Consider the following 23,337-nt stretch of genomic DNA (forward strand, 5'->3'; position numbering starts at 1 on the left):
TGGAAACTGCCGTCTGATGGCAGACACAATGCAGGCAGGTAAAGGCTTCCTGATGTGCCTGCCAAGAATTCCATAGGCCCAGCGGACAACCTGCCTGTATGCGGTGTAACGATACTGCCTTTAGGATAGGGAAACAATATCGACAGTTAAACTTGGTCATCAAAAAGGGTGATATTGTTAATGGTATTAATAAGGTAAATTACAATAGAAAAAAAATCAATTGAGTTCTGATATTGCTACCAATTAATGTATTTAAATGTTTAATGTTTTCAGTTATATAAAATTGGTAAAGTCCATTCAACATATAAAGCAAGTCACAAATTCTGGGGTTCAGCAGGTTTCAAAACCCCAGAATCTGTGACTTGAGCTCTATTTACTTGGTAAACTAGGATCTTTTTATAGTTATTTTATTAAGGAATGTGGACAACTGAACATACTCGTGTGTGCTGGCCTGCAGAGGGCCATGCTCCTGTTTGAAGGCCAAGTATGCTACCTGGAGCACAAAGGGGTTCAGACAGCATCCCTCAAAGCCTGGATGCAGAGTCAGGCATGTTACGTCTGGTCTGGGGTTTAGCGTCTCCACTAGAGCCCAGAAGGGATCCACCTCCCTGCAACACATGCTCTCCTCAGCTGAGCTCATTGGCTGGCATTTCCCACACAAGCACCTATCAAAATGAAATGTGAGGTTAACTTCGCTCTTTTCTTTCAGTTTGATCGCGCACTCTCTCGCTCGCCCACCCGTCCGTCCGCCGGAGCAGGATTACTATTGCAACAACACATCAGTAGGGTAAAACTAACCTGTCTCACGACGGTCTAAGCCCAGCTCACGTTCCCTATTAGTGGGTGAGTTATACATCCTGTAGATTCATATATAATCAAGTACTAGTAAAGTTATGCCTGTTAAATATTGAAACGTGGCCATCATTTGCTGTCATTAGCTAATATTAACTCAAGCTAATGCCAGTCACTCACCAAGACACCTGCCCAATTCTCCACTGATTCTCTTGACACCACAACTCTATCTCCCTCCTATTGCCATGGTGTCTCCCCCTATTAGGTGGTTGCTGTTCTCCCTCACGGCTAGCTGGCTCAAAATTGTACGGAAGTGGTCCGAAACTGTTATCCATTGTTATGTTGCCTATGTAGTCTATGATGATTAGAACGTCCGTCTACCAATTCCTACGTCACGCTCGAAACGAGCGTTTGAGATGCGGAAGTAAAATTGTATCACAAAAACGGCTCAAGATGCCACTCAAGATGCCGAATTTTTTTCCTATATGATTCTTCATTGCAGTATCTAACTTCCAATACGCAAATTTAAACCTCCGTTCGTGGAACACCCCTCTGGACGAGTGTTTCGCAAGCTCTCTTGCGTTGTTTGGCCGAATGCATGCGCATGCGCAGTAGCCAGGCGACCGTCTCATCCAATGGCGAGCTCAGTTGGCGCTGTGTGCCTCAAGATTCTGATTGCCCCAGAGAAATGTCAATTATAAGAAAGATTCTGAACCAAGTGCTGAGATTCCGATTGGCCCAGAGAAATGTCAATTATAAGAATGATCCACTAATTTTTCGCAATTCTGGACCCCCCCCCCCCCCCCCCCCCCTGCAGCTTTGCATTTTGGAATCCGTTGTCCATTCTATAATACGTCCATGGTTTACAAGCGCAAACGCAGTATTAAAAAGCGGAAGCGGATTCGCTTCCACACTAGCAAGTCGTTCCAAAGTCCGAACGTTACAAACGCTAGGAAGCACTCGAGCTAGCACTCTAGTCTCATCTTCATAGGACGCGTCCTAGCAAGGCTGCAACCTTCACATTGGGAAACAGCCCATGACCCACACCCAAAAAGATATTTTCTCGTCACATCTATGGAGTTACATTGTTGAATAAGTTAAGTGTGGAAGTACAGAAAAGCCAAAACATAAAACGGTTTAAAAAAACAAATAAGACATCTTAACTTACAGAAATTTAGAAGAGCCTCTGTAAGACGGACATGACTAGTTTTGTAATATACATGTTTTTTGTATATAGAATTTTTCAATTGTCTTTTATAAAATCAAGTTATTTATAATGATATATAATTATAGTTATTATTCATATTTAGATACATTTTGATAGAACTGTGTAGTTATTATAGCGGTTTTATTATATAAACTGACATCTTGATAGTAAGACATCTTAACTAACTAAATTGATCTGTTAAGGGGTAGGACTAGATAAGTTATGTACTTCCTCCTACCCCGTTACGAGCATTTGGAAAGTCTGTTTGTTTTTTGCTTGTTTTATTTATTCATATAATAATATTGTAACTTTGTTTTTGTTGCCTACTTGTTTGAAATAAAGACAATCGATTTTCAAGCTCACGTTTGAGAATAAAACGTGACATTCCAAAACCAGTACCTAGTAGGCCAAAAATACGTCTAGTCCTTTACCGTAGCAAGGGCCTGAACTGTATAACACAACTCATTAGGAGTAGCCTGATGCTCGGATTGTTACAATCTGTATCCTTTACCTAAAAGAATTTCATGAATTAACCAATCGTAATAATTCTAATGTTTATGCAAGAGTTTACAGGCTTTGTTATTAGTCATCCTCAAAAGAAAAAGAAAAAAATGTTTATATTCCTTTTCTTTATTAGGTCCATTATTTTATACACAACAGCATGAAACTGATTCAGCCAACGTCAGACAGTAGAGATGGAAGGGCGAGGGTTTATACAACAACCTGAGGAGGAAAGACCAAAAATGCTAAATGTGTTAGCAGGTTATATTGACTAAGTGCAGGTACTGCATCAGTGGCTGCACATGAGTCATGAATCATGAATGTAAATGTGGTTTATTAAAACAAGGTCTGGTACAACATCAAAGGAACATTGAAAGTCCCAGAGTTGTAATACCCATTAAATAATATTTGCCCAATATAAATGTGTCTCCCAATTCTATTGGAAGGTTTGATAGGAGTCACGGTTTGAGCAAACAATGAGCAGGACCTGTTAGGAAGCCTTCTATAACTTGTCGATGCCCAGCTGCTCCGGCGTTGAGATGCCAAGTTCAGCCAGGGTAGGCCCCAGCTCCTGAATCAGGTATGGATATATGTCTTTGTGAGGACCGGATTTATCCTGGGAGTAAAAGCAAGGGAAAGTCATTAATTTGTTCACACATTTCAACTAAAATGTTTACCGTACCTCTAATTACTAATGCTGTCAGTTTAACACGTTAATAACAGCGTTAACACAAAGCAATTTTAACAGCGTTAATTTTTTTATCACGCGATTAACGCTTCGCTACACCGGAAACAAAACAACAAGCACGCCGCACAAACTTGTTGGGGCAAGCAAGGAGGATACGGAGCGGGTGAAAAACTCCTTAAAAGTGTGTGTGTGGTGTCACTCTGTTCGAGCCTGCTGCACGAGAGATCAATGTTGTCATTAGCTGTTACGTCTTTCTGACCAATCGCAGTTCAAGGCCCACCTGGGCTGTACCACTTTGGGAGGGGCCGCTCAGTTACTCCCCTCTAGACATTTACATTTAGGGCATTTAGCAGACGGTTTTATCCAAAGCGACTTACAATAAGTACATTTGTCATAAGTGCATCAATATATCGCTGTCGGTACAGAAAGGACGTTCATAGAACCAAGTGCAAGTACCACAATCGCTAGGCTAATCAATTCCCTGTGTTACAGCCACTGCAGTTGCTACACAGTTAAGTACTACAATACAATACAGTGTACAATGGTGGCCAGAACGGGGAGGGTGGCTATGCAGAGTCGAGGTGGACTCTGAACAGGTGAGTCTTAAGTCTTTTTCGGAAAATAGTGAGCGACTCTGCGGTCCCGAGAGTGGCAGGGAGCTCGTTCCACCACTGAGGTCCCAAAACCGAGAAAAGTTGTGACTTTGCTGGACGGCCTTTGCTAGCTCTTAGCGATGGCGGTTCCAGACGTCCAGCTGAGGTAGTTGAGCGGAGGGATCGAGCTGGGGTGTGTGGCTTTAGCAATGCTTGGAGGTAGGAAGGGCAGGGGTTGTCACTAAGGGTTCAAAAGCACTTGCCCATCGGGCAAGTACAGGTCAGGTTCAACTTGCCCGAATGTGATGTTCACTTGCCCAAATTATAATCAGAATCGTGAACGGGCCTCTTTTTGCCAGGCACCTGGCCTGGTTTTGGGGGGGCTCAGAAAAATCATCCTAGCTCAGACTGAAGCTGAATGTTTGCTTCCACACATGTTGTGTTTAAAAAATAACAAACTTCTCTTTGTCTACTTATTTATCGAGCGGTCACATCCAGAGTTCCCGTTGTCCGGTAATTACCGGTCTTTGACCGGAAAACAATGAGGAGGACCGAAAATTCTAAATGTCTCCGGTCAGAATGACCGATTGGAAATAAGGCCCCGTCCACACGGAGCCGAAACGGGCGAAAACGATCCGGTTTCGTTTTATGCTTAATGTTCAAGGCGCTGGTTCTCCACAGAAAAAAGTGGAGCGCATCAACCCTGCGCTCATACAGCATGCGCATGTATACAAACATTCAGTCACGAGGAGATTCAACCATTGAGCAGAACAAAATTGAGCAGGTCCTATGTTCCCGGTTTTCCCCAAAAAGGGTCCTATGTTCCCCTGTAGCCATACATACCGGGGAGCATAGGACCCTTTTCCCAGAAAAGGGTCCTATGTTCCCCGCAATCTATCAATTTTAAAAAATATTTAAACTTTGACGCGGCATTCGCGTAATGACAGCCAATCGGCGTTCAACAGAGTGACATGTCTAACGTAACAGCCAATCAGCGTTCAACCGGCTAACTCACCGGCCAACACACACAACGCAGTCCGGGGTGAACTGCAGCATGGAGGAGAAAGTGATTGTTGCCGTTTGCGACTCCCGGAGCTCTTTATATAATAGTATATAATATAATTGTATAATAATATCACGGCCAAAAGCTCTGTGCGCCTCCGGATGGCCGTAACGCGGGGAGCTCTCGTAGGGATTGGGCTTCTCGGGGTTTGTTTACCGGCGTATGAATATACTGCGTCAGGTTCTCCGACGTCTCTCCCTCTTCCACAAAAGGTAAAGACATGCAATGGTAATTATCTCGGCCGGAATTTGGCAGTAATGGTGGAAAAAGTAACAGACCGGGGAACATAGAACTCTTTTTAAAAAAAGGGTCCTATGTTCCCCGGTCACATACATATCGGGGAACATAGGACCCTTTTTGGGGAAAAGCAGGGAACATAGGAACCTTTTTTAAAAAAAGGGTCCTATGTTCCCCAGTCTCATACAAAGAGGGGAACATAGGACTTGGGGAACATAGACACGCTCCCCTATAGACTACCGTAGGTTTATGAACTAAACGGCGGCAAGCTAGCGAAAGCCGGCGGCAAGCTTTGCGGAGGGCCGGTATTTAACAACCATGGCGAATCAAAATATGATCACACACTTCTTCTTTATATAGCCTGCCTATCAATTTTTTTAAGTGCAATAAACACGGACAATATCCGACCGTTTTTTTTCCAATTTGACCGGTAAAATGAAACCTTCCCGGTCACATGACCGGCACCAATTTCTTCTAGCGGAAACACTGGTCACATCGTGCCATGAAGTGATTTCAGTCCACCGTTGCAACCTATTAAAGCTATCGCCAAGTTATATGTAGACCTGCATGATTTGATGCAAATGTATAACTATATGTCAGAGGTAGTAGCAAAGATATGTCTTTTTTAACTTTCAAGTTTCTTGTAGCTCTAACTGAATAATCACAATCGCGTTTCTAGTAGGGTTGTCAGTCACGATACTGGATTTTCTAATTTCAACACTATTCCTGGAAAAAGATCGATATTCTATACCATTTTCGATATCAGGGGAAAAGTTTTTTTTCAGGAAAGAACATACCCAAAGTAAATAGATTATATCTCCACACCTGCAAGGGCGATAATGTCATCTTTGGGCCAAAATAAAGATTGTTGTGCAAGTTAAATATTCAATGGGGATAATACTTGGTTAAAGTGAATAAAGCCATGGAACACAGCATAAGTGGAAGATAACATTTCCACCTGAAATAATTATCAGTATCAGTTGGTCGTTATCAGTTGGGAGCGCTGTCTTACTATGAGGCACAAAAAAAGGTAGATATCTTACAATTTTGAAACTTGAATGACACCTCTATTTAAAGTTCAGGGCAATCGAATGCACCAAGCCAAACACTCGCAAATAAATATATGACCACTAGATTGCGCTGAAGAATATGTTTTCTGATTGAAGGCAATTTACCTATTTCCTAAGAAACCTTCTCTTATTCATTGATTGAAAACACCATGTTAAGTTGCAAAATTTGGCCCAGATACTGGATAATCTGTTTATGGTGGTTTTATTCGATCAGAATCAACTTTGTGGGCAAAAATCACAAAGGTAATACTTCATTTTTGGTTGTTAAAAGAAAAGGGGACGTTTCTTCTTAAGTTGTTATTTGCGAGTTTTAGTCACAGAATGATATGGTTTGGACTGTTGGAATAAGTGGAGGCTCAGCTTTCATGTAATATATACAGTAGTTTGTGAGGGTCCAATTTCGTGAAAAAGATCGCTCTTGCTGTGTGCATGTGCACAGTTATGAAACCCAAAACCGTGTTCTTGACTTTCCTTGATAATTTGCCTCAATCCAAAGTACTTCCAAACTGCACTCCTCCATCACTACTCCATTTAACTTGTACCTAAACCGTTCACGGAGGTGCTGCACTTGAGATGCTAGCTGTGTTGGCTAACCTTTAGCGAATCACTGCCAGAGACCGCACTGCGAGTGAGTGACAGAAGGCGGGGCTATATTCGCACTGAAGCGATGCGTGTCTGTTAACTCACTTTCCGAGAGAAGAGAAGACGTTGCGCTGATCAATTGCAAATACTTCTATTTTGTGTGGTTTTGCGGAACAAAAGGTTGTTCTGCAATTTCTAAAAACATTTGAATAAATAGCTTTTATATTAACATCAACCCAAAATCCACTTGCCCGTTCGGGCAACCAGAAAAAATCTCAACTTGCCCAAACATTTTTTTTACTTGCCCCGGGCAAGCGGGCAACTGTTAGTGTCAACCCCTGGAAGGGGCAGTTCCATCGACTGCCTTGTATGCCAGTAACATCGTCTTAAATTTGATGCGAGCTAGACAAAGGAACTTTTATGAACAAAATATAGTTATCCTGCAGTAATCAGCCCGACAGCTCCGAAACATTAACGGCCCAACGGGAATTCTCCCGATTACCACTCTACCACTGTGTGTGTGTGAGTGTGAGTGCGAGTGTGTGTGTTTCGATAGCCTGGTAATGTGTATAGGCCTACGTACGGTAGGAATATTTATACTGGTATAAATAAATTATATAGTATTTCCCCATCTTTGCTGAGCAAGAGTTTTGTTCGAAAGTTCAAGGTTGGGTATGGAATTCTCTTTTTTGGCAATTTTTGCAAAATTACTGGAAATCCTTATCATAACCCACTTACAGCCACTGAGTTAGAAGTACTGACATGAAAATTAAACAAGTCAATCATCTGTGGAACGGGTAGGGCTCGAAAAACTCCAGTCAATGATTTCCAGAACCACAGAGTGGCATTGGACAGTTCGTGCACGTACTCAAAGCTCGTGACCCAGAGCAAGCTTCAGTTTGTTGTTAACCTGTGGTAGCTACTGGAGCTAGCTAACTAGCTAATGGCTCGCTCTCGCGCATCTGTGTTCACGCTTGTGCATGATTGCGCGTCCATGTACTTTGAATGGGTGGAGTCAGAGTCAGCATTGAAGGATTGTGGGTAGGACCATTTGAGTTGTGTGTTTTCAAAATCTGCTTGCGTTTCGCAAATCCCATACCCAACCTTTAACTATGACATTAATGCGATTAAAAATTGTAATCGCTTGACAGTAGGGTTGCCGCGGTGTGGACATTTTCACACAGAGTAATACGCTCGTGTCAACACGGGCAGTGTTTCCCATACATAGACCATTGTGTGCCGCAGCGCCACAGAATCAACATCGAGCGCCACGAATTGATTTTCTTTTTTTTCTTTTATTAATTAATATTATTATTATTTATTTTTTTATAACGCGATTTGGAAATCTAAAAATCGTTCCATCCATTCATCTCCGCATAGCACTCGTTCTCCCCGTCATTCTCGTACACACACACACACACACACGGAGTGAGAGCGACGATACGCTAACACATGAACCCACCGATGTCACCCGTCGCTTAGCAACCGGACACGCTGGGGTTGATAAGTTACCGGACTACTGTAACTACTACGGAGTGATAATAACAAAGACGTGAATCAGGCAATAAATCCAATTTCCTTGACAGCGGTAAAGTGTGGACCAATCGGAAGTTAAACCCCAAACTAATCGGAATAAGTGTTTATAGCGGACTACCCCACCTCTTCTATTCCGCATAGAATTCTATTCCGAACCGATTGAGGCGTATATATATATATATGATACTTTTCTATTCCGATTGAGCTGTTCTTCCACATCTATGCGGATCAGATGTGTCCGCATGTAAACGCGGAGTTAGATGCACACTCACCGACGGCTGATTCGCCCGCTCCTCCTGTACACGCGCAATGCTTGAGGTCAATGGAAAAATATATTTGGCACAGAGAAGACGGTCTGCGACATTTGCAGTTTACCAAAGGTTAGTATGATATACTGTGGTCTAACACACCTGCCCAAATTTTTTGTTAACTCAGAAAAGGTAATATTAGCTTTATGAACTCAACGTTATTGATATTGAACATCCCGCACCCGTCATCATAGACAACGTCGTTGGTAACGCAGTGAACACTGCGATTAAGATGAAATACGGTTATAGTTTAGATAGGCCTATATCAAAAAGAATAGAAAACATTAATTACATTCTATTCTTAATATTATTTTATTCTGACTCTGAATGTTTGTTGCTTTAATCCAGATGAGCATTGAAAAGTTTTTTCTGCACCAAAAAGGCCTCGTCCAGACGACGCGGAGCAGCTTGAGGAGGTAGTTAGCTTAGTCTGAAATCAAGTTGAACAGTCAAATGGCTGTTGCTAGTAAATGTTTATTAAATATATAATACATTTATTTTGAATGTTCCTAGGCATCAAACAGTGCTGAACAACCCAGTGCTTCTCAGGGGCCGGGCTGTTCAGGAGATATACTGATTAATATAGGCCAGGAGGACAGCAGACAAAATGTTGCTGAAACAACAGGTGAGGTGGAAACAGATTAGTGTAGATTTTAACTTTTAAAAAAATAAGAGTAGGGAAAGTAATTTCGACCCTTCTGTTCCTGGTAGAGAAAATGTGCTGATCTGTTCATTGTAGGTCTTCCAACCCTACATTACTGGCCTGGAAACAGAACTGAAAAGGAGGTTCCAGGAGCTGGACATCCTAGTCCAGCTCCTGTCGGCTGCCCTCAGTCGGCTGCCCTCCCTGACAATATGTGCATTGGATTAATTATTTTAGTTAGTTGCCTTGTTGTACCTAGTAGTATATCGTTACCATTTATTTTATTTTTCCTAAAAAAGTTAAATATTGGTTCAGGTAGGTCTTGAGATAATTTGTACTTGAAATAAAAACCTCCAGCTTTAGTTGTCTGTTGCAATTCATTCCTTGAATGTCACAGAATCAAAAGTTCTGGTAAAAACTAAACTCGTGCGCTGACGCCGCCGCGTCGCCATGCCACGCCGCCCGCCCACCCCAACCCCCCCCCCACCCACCCCCGCACCACACATTGGTCCTTGGTCTGTGGGAAACACTGACGGGTATAAACGGTATTAACTTTGAAACTATAGGTCAACCGCCATCTTCTCCGTCAACTCTCCTCTCACACTCGGTGACAGCGGCTGGCAGCGCGCTAATTCTCGGCGTCTTATAACGTTCTATATATATAATAGTATCATGATATAATTTTATATATCATAATACCACGGCCAAAAGCTTTGTGCGTCTCCGGATGGCCGTAGCGCGGGGAGCTCGCGTAGGGATTGGGCTTCGCGCCGTTTGTTTACCGGCGTTGCTATGGTTACCGGTCTTGTAAGTAAGCGCGTATATTCTCGGTGCGCCAATAATCCCACACAGAGCAGAACTGTGGCCTATTCTACACATTTTAATTTTCTTAATTATATTATGAATTTTTACTGAATTTGTTTTTTATTACTGGAAAAAAAAAAAAAAAAAACTCGGTGTTGCCGGTGTGCAACACCGAGTAATCGGTGTTGGCCTCAACACCGGTAACACCCGTAATACCGTGTACCGCGGCAACCCTACTTGACAGCACTACTAATTACTAGGGATGCACCGATCCGATATTTGTATCGGTATCGGTACCGATATTGAAGACATTTCTAGATCGGGTATCGGTGACAAATGGGCCGATCCATATTTAAAAAATATATATATATATATATTTTTTTTACGTTTTTGTACATACTTGAATCCTATTCCTACTACCTTGCTGCTTTGATAATTGAATTTCCCACGAAAATGTTCTCACAGGATTAATAAAAGTGTATCTATCTATCTATTGGCTGATCTATTCAGTTTCTATGCTGTGCGCTGTGAGTGACGTCATTAACAAGCAACACGCCGTGCGGAGCCTACAGTGATTGCAAAATGGAGCGAGCAAAAGGATCTGCTATCTGGAGCTATTTCACTTTACCTAAGCCAGCAAGCTCCACGGCTACATGCAACATATGCAAAGTAAATGTCCCGAGGGGTGGTACTAAACCTTCTAGCTTTAATAACCACAAACCTTATAAAGCACCTCCAAAAATTCAAGTCTCATGATCCCAGTCTTTTCCCCTCAATGAAACTTACAGTTTGTAGCCATAATTTCGCGCTGTTTTTCTATATCGGTATCGGATCGGTATCGGCCGATACTAAACCTCAGATATCGGTATCGGTGTCGGAGGTGAAAAAAGCGGATCGGTGCATCCCTACTAATTACATTAAGCCCCTTCTTACCCGTCTGCTAAATGCCCTAAATGTAAATGTTACCCAGGACAGAGCCACCAATGATGATTTAATGATTTGTGCTTGAAACCCTCTTCCAAAGTCTACTGCTAAAATGTGTATGGCCGGTTTATTTTCAATGTGGAAGGGAAAATAATGCAATCTTTTAAACAAAATAATAAATCCAATAAAAAATAAATACAGAACCACAATTAAGGCAATCATAGTGAGTTCAATGAAATAATGGCGGCAGAGAGCTCAATTCGAAAAGACAGATTAGTCAACTGTGTACTAAAGGAATTTAAATCCGTCTAAAAATGTATATTAAGTGCACTTCAAGACAGTCAGGAAATTAGTTTTATTTACCAGGCACAAATCAATATTTTCTACCACCACCCAAACTCCTTTAGGATTAAATTGAGATTCAATAATTGTCAACATTGTAAAGTGTTAATGTACACCATCAGTCATATTAAATCAAACCAATGGGCCTCCAAAACGTTCTAACCCTAAGCCTCAAACAATTCTTGAAGGACATTTCCACCCCCTACCGGCTCTGTCACACTAAATTTGTACCGGCTGCCAAATTTGTACCGGGCGCGTCATCCATACGTAATCCATTCCAAACCTGCAACAGATGATCGCGTCGTCCGTTGCCGGGAAGGTTAAAAAAACATTCGCGCTCATGTTGCCAAAGACGAAATAACATAGTACAGTTAACGGATCGCTAGATAACACTTGTTATTACTTTATATTTGTATTGTATTTCATTTTTTAATCAAATTTAGCTAGTAAACTGAGTGTTTAAAGCGGGTTTCAAAAAACATTCGCGCTCATGTTGCCAAAGACGAAATAACATAATACAGAAAACGGATCGCTAGATAACACTTGTTTTTACTTTATATTTGTATTGTATTTCATTGTTTAATCAAATTTAGCAAGTAAACTGAGTGTTTAAAGCAGGTCAAGGACGAAATAGCACAATACAGATAACGGATCGCTAGATAGAAGGTTCGCGAATGTTCGTTAACCTTTCACGTCATTCGACGCGATCGTCCGTTGCCAGGCAACGGACGACGCGATCATCTGTTGCCGGGCAGGTTTGGAATGGATTACGTATTGATGACACGCCCGGTACAAATTTGGCAGCCGGTACAAATTTAGTGTGACAGCTCCTCTGATCTTCCACTCATGGTCCAACTGTTGCATGTACATGAGCTCACCTTCACAGCCTCCAGGATGCGGATGGCACTGGCCAGGTCATCCAGTCTGCGACAAGCCCTCAGGGCAGAGTCCAAGATCTTGGCCTCAGGCACCAGGTCGTACCCAATAAGGGTGTTCATGCCTTTTGACATAATAAAAACACCCAAATTAACACATTTCTAGTTATGAATGATTAACATTACCATTATATTATTTCTGTTAAAGCCTGACCTTTCTTCAACTCCCAGGCATCAATGTCTGGCTTGCTAAAGTAGGTCACCCAGCGAGCATCAAACTCCTCATCCGTCTCAACCTTCCCATGGGAGAAGGATCTGGAAGCCAAAGGAGCTTCAGAAGAAAATATCAATGGTTACAATCCCGTTTCAAGGGGTCCGTGAGTGGAAGCAATTTGTAGCGCCAGTTATCGTTGTAAACTTATTTCATAAAATGTAATAATTAATCTCGAGGCAAATGGCTTTTTAGGGCAATGTGTAATTGTACCGTTTGTGTAAGCAGTGATTCATAGAATGGACTATCGGTTGAATAGCGGGTAATAGTCAGCCGCAGATTCGATATTCGCTGTATATTCGGTTTTCATTTACCCACAGCGACATGTTGCTCCTATCGATATCTGTGCGAGAAACGCTATTGAATCAACGTCCTGCCTGCCATCTGTTTTAGGGACTGTCTACAAATTACACCCCACAGACTGTTGGCATAAACGTTACCATAGAATTGTTTCAGGAAAGAAATCACCACAAATCACTTGAAACATATTTTCTCATTCTGATTGCTGTAGTACTTGCCAATGGTGGGCTTTTACATACTACGGGTCATTATTTGTTGACATTTTGCATAATAGTGAAACACAGCAATTAATAGTTTAAAATATTAATTTCATCCTGTTTCACTATTATGCAAAATGTCAACAATTAATGACCCTTATTAAGTAAAAGCCCACCATTGGCGAGTACTAGAGCAATCAGAATGAGAAAATGTAGTTGTATTGATTTTTGGTGAATATTTTAAACTATTGATTGCATCCTCATTCGCTAAAATGCAAAATGTCAACAAATAATGACCCGTAGTAAATAAAAGCCCACCATTGGCAGGTAGGCCTACTACAGCAATCAGAATGAGAAAATGTAGTTTTATTGATTTTTGGGGAATATTTTAAACTATTAACTGCATCCTGTTTCACTATTATGCAAAATAATAATGACCCGTAGTAAATAAAAGCCCACCATTGGCAAGTACTACAGCAATCAGAATGAGAATATGTGTTTATATTGATTTATGGTGATTTCTTTACTGAAACAATTCCATGGTAACGTCTATGTCACCAGTCTGTGGGGTGTAATTTGTGGACGGTCCCTAAAACAGATTGCAGCCGGACCGTAGATTACAGCGCTGTTCTTGCACAGATATCGATAGCAACAACTAATTTCGGTGCGATTTTTTGTCAATAAGCTGTCCTATACTCTCCTCAACATACCACACCCGTAATATAGTGCAATTGTGTTGATTAGGCCGATTGCGGGATGAATCCGATTGCAAAACTGAATATCCGGCGAATATCCAACCTGCTGCTAACTTTTACCCGCTCGGTTGAATCCAGAACGTCAGTAGTCGTGCGATAGGGATGCGCAAATTAGGTTAGAAGACTGCTCAGGAAATGTAACGGTGCGGCCACACCAAACGCGTTACTCGCGTTGGATAACGCGAGTAACGCACCTAACCTGACGCTTGATCATTGTGGGGTGGTTACTCGGTTCAACGCTTCCAACGCGTCAACGCGCCAACGCAGCTAGATGAGTCCATGTTCATGCAAGTGAACGGAGCGTTCCCTCTTCGTCATAACTATCAAACCAAACAGCCTTCACATTCACCGAGCGAACATTATGAAAGTAAAATGCACATTTCTCGCTAAAAATGTTTCCATAAACGCATTTAATGGCGTAACTATGTTACTATTTCCACCCAGAATAAAGATAGTTGTCGGCCGTGGCTGCGCTGGAGTCCGAGGTAGGAACCCCAAACGCTGCTGTGTTTGGGTGATAGAGCTTAGATCGGGTTAGATTAAATAATCTCTGATATAAATAACAATAATCGGGTTAAATAACTTCACATGGTGTGTCTGGTGTGTTTCCAGCATTCGTAGTGTTGATCAGCAGAGAAATAGTCCGCCAAGACGTTGAGGTTGCTTAGCATCCAGACACTCAGTCCATGCAATGGAACGGAGCGTTCCCTCTTCGTCATAACTATCAAACCAAACATCCTTCACATTCACCGAGCGAACAATATGAAAGTAAAATGCACATTTCTCGCTAAAAATGTTTCCATAAACGCATTTAATGGCGTAACTATGTCACTATTTCCACCCAGAATAAAGATAGTTGTCGGCCGTGGCTGCGCTGGAGTCCGAGGTAGGAAACCCAAACGCCGCCGTGTTTGGGGGAAGAGTTTAGAATAGAATAGACTTTATTTGTCATTGTGCATTGGATACACAACAAAATTTGTTTGTGCAACCACTAACAAAAGTGCAGTTGTGCTGGGTGGAGGGTAGGAGTGTAGTGTGATTATTAAGTTCTGTGATGGCCCTGGGGATGAAACTGTTCTGCAGTCTGGAGGTGCGGGCTGTGGTGGCCCGGTAGCGCCTGCCAAAGGGTAGCAGGGTGAAGATCGGGTTAGATTAAATAATCTCTGATATAAATAACAATAATCGGTTTAAATAACTTCACATGGTGTGTCTGGTGTGTTTCCAGCATTCGTAGTGTTGATCAGCAGAGAAATAGTCCGCCAAGACATTGAGGTTGCTTAGCATCCAGAGACTCTGTCCATGCAAGTGAACGGAGCGTTCCCTCTTCGTCATAACTATCAAACCAAACATCCTTCACATTCACCGAGCGAACATTATGAAAGTAAAATGCACATTTCTCGCTAAAAATGTTTCCATAAACGCATTTAATAGCGTAACTATGTTACTATTTCCACCCAGAATATAGAAAGATGTCGGCCGTATGCTTCTGTCCAAGCTCACTACTCTCTGCCAGTGACGTCGGGTCAAGCTCAACGCTGATTGGCTATCGCGGCCAAGCGTCACGCGTTGGAGCGTTGAAAGTTCAGATTTCTGAACTCCGGGCGTTGGCGCGTTGGGCGCGTTAAGGCGGCTGCATGCTTCAGCGTTGGTGTAAGTTGTTGCGCAAAATTTACTCAAAGCAATTCATGCTCCCTTTTAGGTTGCGCGTGTTGCCAAGCAATTTACCGCCAGAACAGTAGGTGGAGTAATATGTGGAGTAAAGTTTTTCGTTGAAGACGACCTCGAGAATGACGTCTTTGTCTGTGGGAGTCGTTGGTTTGTTTATGTGCCAGATCGTGTTCTCCCCATACACAGTGAATGATGGCAACAGACAGAGGAACAGGGGTGATGAAGTTGTTGATCATTGGGGTTGTATAAATGTGCATATCTCTCTACATTTTAAAACGACATAATGTGATGGCAGCAAAGTTAACTTCACTTCACGTCAATGCTTTTGTATATGAGCCTGCCGGGTTCCATTCTATCAAACCACCCACCCTCCTTCCTCCTACGGCAGCGTTTCTCAAATTGAACCATGAAAAGGAGATTTTCCTGGTATTGGTCGAAGACTACCCAAGTGAAGCCTATATGGTGTATTTGTGTGTGGGCGTCGTCGTCGGCTGTTTATAAACCGCCTCCCAGTCATGTTCTACACACTTCAGGTTAATGCTTTTGTATATGAGCCTGCCGGGTGATACTCCAGACAGGAAGTAGTAACCAGACCAGCAAACCAATCACAGCCTTGCAGGCTGGGCGGCTCGCGTAAAAGCTTACGTAAAAAATGACGCAAGTCTAGAAAAATCGCCCGACGCACGCAAGACGTGAGAAGTCGCGCAAGGGGGGCGCAAGGGCGCGCAAGGGCCTCTTGCGCTTGCGCTTACGTAACCGAGCATAAACCAGCCTTAACGCGTCTACGCGCCTATACCAATGGTTCCCTATGCAAAAATGCCGAATTTTGACGCCCCTAACGCGAGTAACGCGTTTGGTGTGGCCGTACCGTAAGGTCATACAAACCAAGGAAGGAAAACCATGCTTCAAACAATAAGAAACGTATTGAATATCAAGGGCAGGACAGTGAATAGTGAAGTTGGATTATATATCTACTTGAATCCTTTGGAAAGTCAAACATGAACCGGTCACCACAAGGTCACTGGTTCAAAGAAACTCAGATCATCTCACGTCATGAGACCTCAAAATGTACTAAGAGAATACACATGACTAACACATCATTCACGTACGATGCTTAAGAGTTTCACTTGAATTCAGTTCAATGTCACCCTCGCTGAACCCGCCCGGACGTGACAGCAGGTCCACAAACCCATGTTAGCATAGCTATCCGTACTAGCTGCTGAAATCGGCTTCTTTATCACCAACATGGTCAAAGAGAGTCCTACCTGAATAAGCGGGTCTTGCCTTTACCACACTCCGCACCCCCGAAGACGACAATCTTAAAACGGCTCTGAACATTGTCCCGTTCGGTGTGAGTCGGGGGCTAACGGTACCGAATGCTAAGGAACTGACGTAGCGGAAGTGACGTTCATAACATCAGACGCAACATAAAACAACTAACCAGCCAATCACGTGGATGCATTATAAAATATAGAGCGGCGAAGTCACGCCCTTTCAGGTAAAGCCCATGGGACCTATGAGATCGAAAAATATGAATGGGTTTCAATGGAGAGAAAGTAATTATCTTCTGGTCCCAGTATTTATATGCCCCGGATTACACATATGTTTTTTATGGATTTAAATGATAATTTTTCATGTCAAGAGTTTGACCGTTTATTGTGCAATTGTTCAGTTAAAGGCTGTAGAGAAAACACAATGAGAAAGGCTACACGTCTCGTATGTGACGTCGCGCTCCCCGCGACTGGCGTGGAAGAGACCGACAATCTCCCCATCGGCATAACTGAATGATAATATGATAATTCCTGCATATTAATATTCATATAAAATAGAGGAAGCACTAAAATACCATAACAAGTGGTGTGTCTTATTCTTAGGCTTTAGATTTACAATTGGATACTGGTTTGGAGTCACTGGCTCACATGGCATGTAAGCTATTGAAAGAAATATGATAATTCCTGCATATTAATATTCATATAAAATAGAGGAAGCACTAAAATACCATAACAAGTGGTGGGTCTATTTTTTAGGCTTTAGATTTACAATTGGATACTGGTTTGGAGTCACTGGGTCACATGGCATGGAAGCTATTGAAAGAAATATGATAATTCCTGTATATTAATATTCATATAAAATAGGGGAAGCACTAAAATACCATGAAAAGTGGTGTGTCTTATTCCTAGGGTTTACTTTTACAATTGGATACTGGTTTGGAGTCGCTTGGTCACATGGCATGGAAGCTATTGAAAGAAATATGATAATTCCTGCATATTAATATTCATATAAAATAGAAGACACACTAAAATACCATAACAAGTGGTGTGTCTTATTCTTAGGCTTTAGATTTACAATTGGATACTGGTTTGGAGTCACTGGGTCACATGGCATGGAAGCTATTGTAAGAAATATGATAATTCCTGCATATTAATATTCATTTATACACGGTCTGCGGGAATACTCGATTCTGATTGGCTGCAGGATGTGCATTAACTCCTGATATACGGACACCTGGACAAGTAGGTCCATCAAGTTGTCTGTTTACCATTCGCAATTAATGCGCTAGCTGGCGTATCATCTCTAAAATTAGTAACCATAGCAACGGGGCCCCACAAAAAAAAATAAAAAAGCACAAAAAGCACGATGTGCCTACATCAGGTCAGCATGAAAAATGGCATGAATTATGGTTGCAAGCCTCATGAAAGTCGTAGCTATGGTCCGTCCTAATTACTGGAGGAGTGAACAACGTTTCAACAGGCGTGTAATGGTGGTTCCGGGTATTAGTCAGAGCCTCAGGCGTAACCAGGGAAACAAAACAAAGCTGAGCGGACTGGTTTAGAATTATTACTGGTTTGGAGTCTGGGTCACATGTAGGCCTAATGGAAACTATTGAAAAAACTGCAAGTATTTTGCATTGATATATTTACGTGTAGTACTTTATTGACGGTCCCTAAATCAGTTTCCAGCGATTCACCGCGAGGCTCTGCGAGGCGCGCTAACCAGAGATGGAAATTAACTTTTTTGCCCACCAGCCACTGTGGCAGGTAGATTTAAAAATCGACCAGCCACTCATCTTTTTTACCAGCCACTTTTTATACGCTATATATTTTTTAATATGCGTACATTTTAAACAATATAATAGTAACAATAGATAAGCAAAGTGTTTTTCATACACATCAGTTGGTGTTACGATGACAAGTTTGGGGATAATTCATCTATACAAAGTATTTTCATTAAAAAACGAAATGACATATTAATAATAAAACAACATGCATGGCTACACCATCATAAGTCAATAGGAACATTTGATTTTTTGTATTTACATGTGACTGCATACAAATGTGTCCACACAGACATGGTAACTAACGTATGATAGTAAGCATTATATGCCCTTAACACTAATATTCAGAAGAAAATATGTGTGGGATTCAGTCCAATGCTGAAAATATATCTGTGGCATTCAGTAGGCCAATGCTGTGGTAAAGTGTGTAAAGTATGACCAAGTGTTTCTTTCTGTTCAATAGATAGAACGTTATCAATCCCCTGTAGGATAAATTTGTTAATGTTTGTCCCTATAAAACAATAATGGTAAAATAATAAATACAAAACACGACAGTAACTGAGTAGGTCAAACCGTCCAATCTGAAGGCTCTACTTAACCACTCCCCCTACTCACTTCCACCAATGCGAAGTGACGTGTGTCCCGATAGGACTCACTATATTGATGCACCTAGCCGTTCCAGAATCACTCCAGAATCATGCTGTGACACCATGCTTTCAACAAGGTCACCATATATATTGTGTATCTCATATCTTATGATAAAGAAAATTGGTTTCTTTATAACTTCTTGTGTACCTCTTATGATAAGGTAAATTGATTACCTTATAACTTCTTTAATGCTTACATATATTTTATGATAAGGTAAATTGATTACCTTATAACTTCTTTAATGCTTACATATATTTTATGATAAGGTAAATTGATTACCTTATAACTTCTTTAATGCTTACATATATTTTATGATAAGGTAAATTGATTACCTTATAACTTCTTTAATGCTTACATATATTTTAGGATAAAGAAAATTGGTTTCTTTATAACTGCTTGTGTGAAAGTAAATTGCTTACTTTAGATGTTCTTATGTGTTAAAATTATGTGCCTTAAAATGTCTTACCATAGAGCCAACTGGTTACATTATATACCCTTTTATGTAGTAAATTGAATGCTTAAACATGTCTCCTTGTGGAGAAACATTGGAGGAATACAAAGAACATGTGTCCCTTTAGACCCCATGAGGCATGAACACTCGGCGCGTGATAGCATGTGCACAACTTCAAGCTTCTTGTGTTGCCCCTCGGGCAAAATAAGGGAAACTCTGGAACGTTTATCAAAAGATCTTTTGTTATCAGGAGAGTAAAACAGGGAAATCTGCAGAGAAAGCTCACTCGTTCTTTTTGGTTCTTCTGCTGCTGGTGTGGTGCCGTGTGTTCTCGCTCTGCCCTGCTCTTCTGTTTCCAAAAAATAGCGGCCTTCATAGCAATAGGTTTCTAACTTAAAGACTTTGACACCGTAGCGCTCGGTTCAGACTCTATTTCTTTTTAGTCTAGATTTAGAAAATCCAACCTCAAGCTCTTCTTGAAGAAATGTTGGTAGCTTAGTCCTAGAACCATCATCCCTAAAGAAAAAGGCAGCTCTCGGGGTCGTGCGGTGTACTGGGGCACGAGAGTTTGCCTCAACGTTAAATTCCTGGGCTCCACTCGGGAAACGTTGGTAGTTTAGTCCTAAAAACCATCTTCCTTGAGCTCCTCTCGAGAATTGTTGGTGACTTTTAGTAGGTTTAGTCTTAAAACACCGTCCTCGAGCCGCTCGAGAGCATTTGGTAGTTTTAATAGGATTTCCCTCCCCTTCTTACAGCGCTGCCTACCCGTCCTGGGGAAAGGCTCAATTAGGATCCCCCTTAGAATTGAGAAGCCCCTGACTGCAGCCCGCAGACGGAGGGGAGCCCACATGGAGGGGGCGGGCACTCAGTCCACATGGAGGGGGCCGGCGCTCCGCCCACATGGAGGGGGCGGGCACTCAGTCCACATGGAGGGGGCGGGCACTCAGTCCACATCGAGGGGGCGGCCACTCAGTTCACATTAAGAGGACTGGTCAAACAGCATTTCTGATCCCGTTTCTGACCTGAAATTAGCTGAAATTTACCTGTAATTACCTGAAATTAGAGTGTGCCCGCCCGAGCGAGTGATGCCTAAAACATGCAAGTAAGTGAGACTGTCAAAATGCTTAATATATTTAGTAATATTCATGCAATTGTGTATTATGTCTTGTTAACTACTTAATCGTCAAATCCCACCGACGGGAAAGTTTTAGTTAGACCTAGCATGTTCCCCCCAACATGCTAGGTCAATTTTCAGCATCATAAGGTTGAGTGATATAGTCATGTCATACACCGTTTGAAAGCTTAGAATCTCAGGAATGTCAACCAATGTCAACCATTCGGTGGAATAAATATGTTTAGTGAATATAGATCAAATATATCCTAGTGTCTTAGGTCAAAATAGCCCCCCTCACACTCCCCCACCCTTGGTGCATTCTTACATATCCTTAGCAATGATTTGATACTTCATGTTGGGTCTTGAAATGTTCATAAGAGTCCACAGAAATCGAATATCAATATTATTTTAGTCTAATTACATTGTGTATATGCACAAGCCATCTTATACAAAGCAGCCGAAAAATAGAAAACCGAAACGCTGCAATGTTTTTTTGTAGAAAACTGCTTTTATGTTTATACTGGTTTTCTTTGACTTTTAGAGACACGTCAGTGTAATTGTGGATGGCGAGAGCCCTGAAATACAGCTGGACAGCAGCGGTCTTCATCACTGCCCATCATTGATTCTATTAGGCTTCTACTTCCAAATTAAGTTGTACACATATCTCCATCAATATACAAGTTATAGCCTACTCCATGGCTGATCTACTAGGGCCTACTTTTAGTATTCCATTGTATTAGCCTACTCAACATTACAGACAACAATCTGTTTTATTTCCAGACAAAACTGAAGACCAGGAACTGGAACCTGGGAACCTGGTATGTAATATGTGTGTAATGCTGGAGGTTGTATGTATAGCCAGATGAAATAGTCTGATGACTAGTTGAATAGTGTTTTTTATCACTGAAAACTCATCAGTAGTAGTAGCCTTTGTTTGCATACCATTTTGTGGTTTTGGGAGAGTAGGGTGTCAAGTACAGACACAGATAATTTTTTCTTTCTTCTTCAAGGAAGATGATGTTGTCCTGAAGGACACAATTCAGGCAGCAGCATGGTGCCAGTTACAGTCCTTCAAGGACAGCGTTTCTCTCCCAGAGGTCATTGGGATGGAAGGTTAGGAGCAGATGGCAGCATCAACACAGCGCAAATCCCATGACGGCGGGGATGAGGAAGAAACGTGGAAACCATTCCAATTCTCATTCAGATTACATACTGACTATGAACTGTTCTGTGTGGAGATGATGGACAGGAGAAACCTGAAGGTGTTTGCCTCTTTTGAGTCAAACACCTCTCCCCCTCCCTGTCCCCCGTCCCCCTCCCCGTGACGCCTGCGCCACACAACTCTGATTTATCTTTTATGTTAATAGTTTACAATCTATTTTTTGTAGTTATTTTTTAATTGTTTTGTTGAATAAAAAGACTGTTGTTAGTGCTCCTGTGATTGGTGTAACTTAATGTGCTTCACACATGTAGCTTTTCACTATGTCTATTGAGGTACATTTTTGCCCTTAAGGTGCGGCCACACCAGACGCGTATCTCGCGTACTTCGCGTCTCAAATCGCCATTTTTTCCATAGGGAACCATTGGTTTAATACGCGTATTACGCGTTTCACGCGTATTAAGCGTATAAGCAACATTGTACGCGCGTATAGCGCGTATGTGGCACGTATATTTACGCGCTATACGCGCGTATATCGCGTACATTTCAAGAGTTCAAAAAATTTAACTTTTTACGCGAAGTACGCGAGATACGCGTCTGACGATAGCCGCGTTGCCCAATCAGCGTTGAGCTTGACCCGACGTCACTGGCAGAGAGTAGTGAGCTTGGACAGAAGCATACGGCCGACATCTTTCTTTATTCTGTGTGGAAATAGTAACATAGTTACGCCATTAAATGCTTTTATGGAAACATTTCTAGCGAGAAATGTGCATTTTACTTTCATAATGTTCGCTCGGTGAATGTGAAGGATGTTTGGTTTGATAGTTATGACGAAGAGGGAACGCTCCGTTCACTTGCATGGACAGAGTCTCTGGTTACTAAGCAACCTCAACGTCTTGGCGGACTATATATCTGCTGATCAACACTACGAATGCTGGAAACACACCAGACACACCATGTGAAGTTATTTAACCCGATTATTGTTATTTATATCCGAGATTATTTAATCTAACCCGATCTAAACTCTATCACCCAAACACGGCGGCGTTTGGGTTTCCTACCTCGGACTCCAGCGCAGCTTATCCTGGGGCAACACACACACACACACACACACCCAAGTGTTGGAGCCTTTACCGTGGGGAGCCTCATCCTGGGGCAAGACACACACACACAGCCACGGCCGACAACTTTCTTTATTCTGGGTGGAAATAGTAACATAACATAACATTTGGTTTGATAGTTATGACGAAGAGGGAACGCTCCGTTCACTTGCATGGACATTGGACTCATCTAGGCGAGTGACGTATGCGCGTATGGCGCGTATTGCGCGTATGTGACCATTTTTGACACAAAATGGTCAAGCAACATTTTACGCGCGTATCTCGCGTAAAAAGTACGCGAGATACGCGTCTGGTGTGGCCGCACCTTTAGATGTGGTCACTTCGTTATTCCTCACATTACATCTGTTAAGGTCATACCTTTGGGTCCCAGTCTTCATAGTTCCCCAAATCTTATTTTGGCTCTTACTGGGCCTGTAACTCTCACAGACAGACG

The 23,337-nt window shown here is 42.0% G+C and overlaps 1 protein-coding gene across 1 annotated transcript; it reads right to left on the reverse strand.

The window, feature by feature from the left end:
• Positions 1-2,591: 2,591 nt before the first annotated feature.
• On the reverse strand, positions 2,592-16,760 carry LOC130403431 (cytochrome c oxidase subunit 5A, mitochondrial-like). The gene is made up of 5 exons (XM_056607786.1): positions 16,622-16,760; positions 12,380-12,496; positions 12,169-12,290; positions 2,988-3,116; positions 2,592-2,722 (listed from the first exon to the last, which is right to left on the reverse strand). The coding sequence occupies exons 1-4, from the start codon at positions 16,692-16,694 to the stop codon at positions 3,003-3,005; spliced, it is 426 nt and encodes a 141-aa protein (XP_056463761.1). The 5' UTR covers positions 16,695-16,760; the 3' UTR covers positions 2,592-2,722; positions 2,988-3,002.
• Between the last annotated feature and the right edge of the window lie 6,577 nt (positions 16,761-23,337).

This window comes from Gadus chalcogrammus, chromosome 14 (genome assembly GCF_026213295.1).
Source record: "Gadus chalcogrammus isolate NIFS_2021 chromosome 14, NIFS_Gcha_1.0, whole genome shotgun sequence".
NCBI classification, from domain to species: domain Eukaryota; kingdom Metazoa; phylum Chordata; class Actinopteri; order Gadiformes; family Gadidae; genus Gadus; species Gadus chalcogrammus.